The sequence below is a fragment of the Pan paniscus genome, chromosome 1, assembly GCF_029289425.2.
Source record: "Pan paniscus chromosome 1, NHGRI_mPanPan1-v2.0_pri, whole genome shotgun sequence".
NCBI lineage: Eukaryota > Metazoa > Chordata > Mammalia > Primates > Hominidae > Pan > Pan paniscus.
The window spans coordinates 117,699,185-117,705,492 of record NC_073249.2 but is presented as its reverse complement, the minus strand read 5'-3'; the positions used below and the strand labels follow the sequence as shown (position 1 = coordinate 117,705,492).

The 6,308-nt window shown below is 39.0% G+C and overlaps 1 protein-coding gene across 2 annotated transcripts in view; it reads right to left on the bottom strand.

Annotated features, from left to right (window-relative positions):
• Positions 1-3,314: 3,314 nt before the first annotated feature.
• Positions 3,315-6,308, bottom strand: part of GNAT2 (G protein subunit alpha transducin 2) — an 18,944-nt gene continuing 15,950 nt past the window's right edge. For both annotated transcript variants that reach the window (XM_055114831.2, XM_055114828.2), the window contains exons 8-9: positions 5,006-5,159; positions 3,315-4,599 (exon numbers count right to left, since the gene is read on the bottom strand). In XM_055114831.2, coding sequence (XP_054970806.1) covers positions 4,409-4,599; positions 5,006-5,159 — 345 coding nt within the window. In that variant the 3' untranslated portion in view covers positions 3,315-4,408. The remainder of the gene's footprint in view (positions 4,600-5,005; positions 5,160-6,308) is intronic.

The following is a 6,308-nucleotide window of genomic DNA, read 5'->3' as shown; positions in this document are numbered from 1 at the left end:
GGCACACTTTGGTCTACGGCACATCTCCAAGTATAGAGTGGGTTTTGAATGCTGTTATGTCTCACCGTGGGGATGGGAAGGAATACTCTGTTTTGGACTATTTGGAGGTACATGTGAGTGGATTTTATTACCAGAGTAGGAACTGTTTCAAGTTAATGTGTCTTTTATGTTGCTTTTAAGACAACTTTTGTGCCGCTTTTATCCATTCTTCCTTTTATCCACAGAAATACAAATTTCTAATTATAGTATATTTTTTCTATTTTTAAAATTGTGATAAAGCATATATAACAAAATTTGCCATCTTAAGTGTACAGTTCAGTGGCATTAAGTACATTCACACTGTTGCACAGCCATCACCACCATCCATTTCCAGAACTTGTTTTCATCTTCCTGAACTGAAACTCTGTACCTGTTAAACAGTAACTCCCCATGCCCCACCTTCTTTCAGCCCCTGGTAACCAGCATTTTCCTTTGTCTCTATGAATTTGACTATTTTAGATACCTCATATAAGTGGAATCATAGTATTTGTCCTTTTGTGTCAATCATATTGTATTTTTGTCTAAAAAAGGAAAACTATCAGATTTATGTGAAATGTAACGTAATTTACATTTGATTTATTGTTAGTAATGTCTCTTTAATCATGCTATGCTAGGGAAGTACATTATGGTCTCTCCCTCTAAGAATATGAAGAGGAAATTTTACCTTCAACAAACAAGCAAACTTAGTTATATTTTTGTGATTTTATGCTATTTTCATATTCTATTTTGAGATCTATTTGTCTTAGCTTGGAGGTGGTTTTGTTAAATGTCCACGATTTAGAGATGGCATAATGAAAAAATGACCAAGAATTTGGTTGGGAATGGGAGGAGCTTAGAAGAACAAGAAATTGGCTTTGATTTTATAGTGTATGGTGGTCTGTTGGTAGCTGGACATCATCACAGGCTTTGGATTGAGAAGACCTGTTCTGGAGTTCTAGTTCTGCTACTGCCTAGCGCTGTGATCTTGATGAAGATACTCTTCCTTCCTGGGCTTCAGTTTTTGATCTATAAATTGCTAGTGATGGGGCTGGACTATTTTTAAGTTTGTTGTAACTTTAGCAGTCTTAAGAATTAAGGTTGCATGCCAGAAAATAGGGTTAAATATTTGTTTCTGATCTGGTTACAAAAAAAAAAAAAAAACTTGATGGCTTAAAGTAAATAAAAATTCAACAGTACGGTGTAAATTTAAAATGAGGCAAAAGAAAGATAATGACTTAATTTTTATTTTAATCTTTCTTATAGCTGTTTTATATAAGAACTTTTCATAAATACAATCAAAATGTCCATGAGATAAAAATAAGCTAATTGTGCAGGAAAAGTACAAATGCACTTTTTCTGCAGCTCTAACATGTAAGGTTTGGGAACAATCGTTGGGCCTGACAAACAGTTGAGCTAGGGTAAGGGTGAATGCCTTTTCTGGAAGCCTATCAAGAGCATCGAGGTGAAGTCCTCTTACCTTTAATCATGGGAGAGCCCATTCTGGACCAAGAGTTTGAGAAAATTATTTTGACTCTGTTCTAAGGTAATAGGTGAATGGGTGCTCAAGGGCCCCTGTTGCATTTCATGTAGACTTGCCAGAAGAGTTTTAGCTTGAAAACATCATAAGATGAATATAGGCAGATCCCAAACTCAGTAAAAAAACAGCTATAGAATGTTGCCCTATCCTCCAAGATGAACACTTTACATAATGTTTGTACAAGGTGGCTTGTGTGAGTTTGTTGATAAACCAGTTAAAAGTTGGGATATCCCCCAGCTATCCCAAAAGAAGAGGACTAAATACAACCATGTTTTAGTCTGCTAGAGACTTGTGTTCTGACATAAGACCTGTCAGAAGACCTGTCCCACTGGCTCTGCTTCTGTACTAGTACTATAAGGCAGGTTCTGTGTGAACATTAATAACCAAGGATCCTGAGTTAGACTTATAGTTTGGTCAATAACCAATTTATACCTAGATTGAAAGACCAAGGAAAAGTTAATAAAATAATCAACAATCTGGTACTATTTGAGGGAAAGTAGGGCTATCCTATTTGGAGATGGAATAAATGGGATAGATTATGTTTGGGGCCTGAATAGACAAGATCATAGCTTGTATAGTAAAGGTTCTTAACCTGGGGCTTCAGAGCTCCAGAGAGTCTACAGAGAGACTATTTGATATGCTAGTTTTCTTTGTATTTCTCTGAATTTAATTTTACGTGTTTAAAAATATGATGATGAAAAGAGGCACATGGTTTCATCAGATTGCCGGAAGGATCCATGATACAAAACAGATTCAGAACTCCTGTATGTTGAGTTAAAGTGAACAGGTTAGTAATGGTTGGAGCATGATATTCAGAGTAGTTCCTGAACAGCTCTTGAATATGAGAAGTCTTTCCCAGGTTTTTTGTTTTGTTTTGTTTTGTTTTTGAGATGGAATCTCACTCTGTTGCCCAGGCTGGAAGTGCAGTGGCATGATCTTGGCTCACTGCAAACACCTCCTGGGTTCAGGTGATTCTCCTGCCTCAGCCTCCTGAATAGCTGGGATTACAGGCAGGCACCACAACGCCTGGCTAATTTTTGTATTTTTAGTAGAGACGGGGTTTTGCCCTGTTGGCCAGGCTGGTCTCAAACCCCTGACCTCAGGTGATCCACCTGCCTCGGCCTCCCAAAGTGCTAGGATTATAGGTGTGAGCCACCGTGCCCAGCCAGGTTTGTTCTTTGGCTTGAGTTTTTTCATCAGCAGTAGCCAGAGTAGTTTCTCGGATAATTCTCCCAAGCTGCTTTCTTTTTAGGGAATCAGAAAGACTATTAAATGAGTTTAACTTTTATAGCTACAAATTTATTCTTAAGTGTATTTCAAGCTCATATGCCTCTCTAGTATTAATATTGCTAGTAGCAGCCTAAGTGTGAGTGGGTGTTTCTGGCAAGGAGCAATTTCCATTTTAATTGACATTTTCTTCTATGTACTAAATCTCGGATGCCAAGAGCTTTCCTCACTGGTAGTTGTAAATGCTAAATCTATATACTTAACTTCATCCCCTTCTGTCAAGATAAATGCAAACTTCATTTCCCCTCAAAGGAGTTCAAAGGAAAACTTGTTGGCGTGTTTGGGGAGATGTTGTTTTCATCCACCATCACATGGACCCAACTGCAAAGATTTTCAGTGCCTAAAACAAGCTCACCTGTCTTGGTTCTTCTGAAACATGTAGCAGTTGAAAAGTTTAGAATTGTTCACTTGTTCCAAATTCTATGATAGAGAGGTGGCAGCAATACATTCATTAATACTCTAAATGACAGTATTTGATGTCCTCTAAGTTTATTCAGGAAGTATCTTATGTAGCTAAGAAACATTTGTAGAGATAAAGGTCTGTTTGATAGCCTGGGGGCAGAGGGACAATGTTTGCTTAATAAAGATGATCGTTTTGGGATGTGCCTTAGAAACTAACAAACTCGCATCTCCTATCCAGTGATCCAGATCTCTGAGCTAAGGCACATAGAGGTCTGTTAGTAAAAAGGGAATGGCAGGTTTATTTAGGTTTGGTTAATACTAGTTTTTTACAGACTATAGGAAGCCTTGCTATTTTGCTTGGAATAGTTTGTTGCAATAGTTTATTCTAAAAACCAGGTGTTGAATTTAATATATGGCAGCTTTTATATTTTTATATAGGATTTATTTCTGTGACCCTAAGCACAAGCAGGCTTTTTTTTTTTTTTTTTTTTTTTTTTTTTTTTTTTTTTGAGACAGTTCTGTTGCCCAGGTTAGAGTGCAGTGGCGTGATCTTGGCTCACTACAACCTCCGCCTCCCGGGTTCAAGCAATTCTCTTGCCTCAGCCTCCCGAGCAGCTGGGATTACAGGCGCCCGCCACCATGCCCAGCTAATTTTTGTATTTTTGGTAGAGACAGGGTTTCACTGTGTTGGCCAGGCTGGTCTCAAATTCCTGATCTCGTGATCTGCCCACCTTGGCCTCCCAAAGTGCTGGGATTACAAGGGTGAGCCACTGTGCCCGGCCTGCACAAGCAGTTTTTATGTGCCTTCCCTTCAGTTATGTTCGTGCTCCTCAGAATAACCCTGTAAAGTAGGTAGGGAAGTCATCTTCATTTTATAGTTGAAAGACTCAAGACTCAGAAATAAAGTATTCACTGTTTTGTATTAAGTTGGAAAACCAGTACTGGAACCTGGGGGGTCTTCTAACTACTGGCCTGTGCTCTTTAAGCTGCAATAGCTATCCCACTTTGAAAAGAATGTATGAAATACAGTTGCAGTCATGTATACTCCGTCTCCAAAGAATGGATTCATTCTTCATGTCGTGGTATATTGACTATAATTTTCTGTTTTTAATTACCCAGATTCCAAGCCTGTTTATAGAACTTATACCTGAGGAATGGTGAGGATTAGAAGAGGCCGCAGTCCTTGAGGTTTTCTTTGATGATAATATCTGTAACTGCATCAAACACAAATTTGACATTCTGTGTATCTGTAGCACAGGTCATGTGACTGTAGATTTCTTTGACATCTTTTCGCATATTGAGGTCAAGGAACTGGCTCTTTATGTAATTCCCCGCATCATCATAGGAGTTGTTACCTGGTTTTCCAGAAAAATAGTGAAAAAGTAGAATAAATGAACCCTTGTTAGTTGCTGACTCACTTTAGGTGATTGACTTGATCCTTGAAATGTTATTAGACAACAGCAGTTGGGGGCCTATTTTTGGAGGGAAGATTCTCTATTGCACTCCAGTGTTTCTCACTTTAGTTGAAAAGAAATTGAGGAGAGGTGTCTTTCCACCTTTGGTTTTCAGTAGGTATCATATGAAGTCAGTGGCTCTCCTGCATCTAATGCCTGCTGTATTCCAGAGTATCTGAATTTAAACCCTGTAACTGTGCCCAAGGTTCTCCCTTAAGTTCCTTTGTGTCATCTTGGCCTAAAAAATGAGACAATTGCCAGTCTCTACTAAAAGGCATTATTATTATTTCCAGCCCCTGACACTTACCATCATACTCTGGAAAACAAATGCTGAGATGGACTTTCTTGATTTTTTCCTCAAAGAGGTCCTTCTTGTTGAGAAAGAGGACAATGGAAGTAGCCGCAAAGAATTTGTGGTTACATATGCTGTTGAACAGATGCAAAGACTCATGCATACGATTCTAGTAAGAGGAAACACCATTGGAAATATCAGATTTGGCTTATAGAATATCTACCTACTTCCTGCTCTTGTTCCCCTTGGAGAGACCAGTGCTCCAAATATAAAAAGCAAGACAGAGAACAGCTTATCTCAATGTACCAGAGTAAAGCCAGAGAGATGTGGGATCATTCTAGTTCCCTATCTTTCTAATAGCTGTGTGACTTGTGGAAAATTATTGAGCTTTTTCTGAGTCTGTTTTCCTATCTTATAGGGTTACAATGAAAGCTAAATGAGATTATGTATGTATATTGTCCATGATAGTGGCTGGCATATAGGTCTATAATATGTTATGCAGATCTTTAGCAGCCAGGATGCAACTGAGAACTTGACATTTTATAAGTAGTGCTGATAATGGGTTGAAACAGGCCCAAGTTAGCATGTGCCCATATGCATCTCCAGGATGATTTTGATAGGCTTCTTTCATGGGGTCCCAGATCTCAGTTTGGGCTACTTTGGTCCTGCTGCCACATGGTGAGAGTTAGAGAATTTCCCAGTGCCATACCACAAGCATTTCTGCTCTCTCATTTCCTTCTCTGATTGCTACTTAGCGAGAAGTCGTGCTGCATATCTGCAGAGGCTGCCCATTGCCCCAGCCCAGCTTGCTTTTAGGGAGCAGGTCTTTAGGGTTTTGAAGTATACTATCAGCTGACTTGCGTTCAGTCTACTTATCTAATAAAGCAAGAACAATCCCATTTGTGGCTTTTTCCCCATAATACTCCTGTACAACCCCTTAAGGTCTCATAGACTTGTTTTATTAATGTCTCATAGACTTTAATAAACCTCATAGACTCATAGACTTTAGGGTTAAAGATGGAAAGTCTCATAGACTGTAATCTTTAGGCTTAAAGATGGGAAGTGAATAGCTCTGTAAGACATTTTGATTAGACGATATTCAGAGTGCTCTAATGTGAAGTTAAAACTACCAAAGGGAAGGGAAGAGAACAAGCTGTGGCAAGGGATAGGAGTATCCCTTTCATCAGCAAGCTGTGGACCTCCATTTGTAAGCAGATGCTTGGGTGAAATTAACATTTTTCACGCCTCTAACCTTTCCCAAATTCAGAGGTCATCAGCAAGGTGTGGACCTCCATTTGTGAGCAGATGCTTGGGTGAA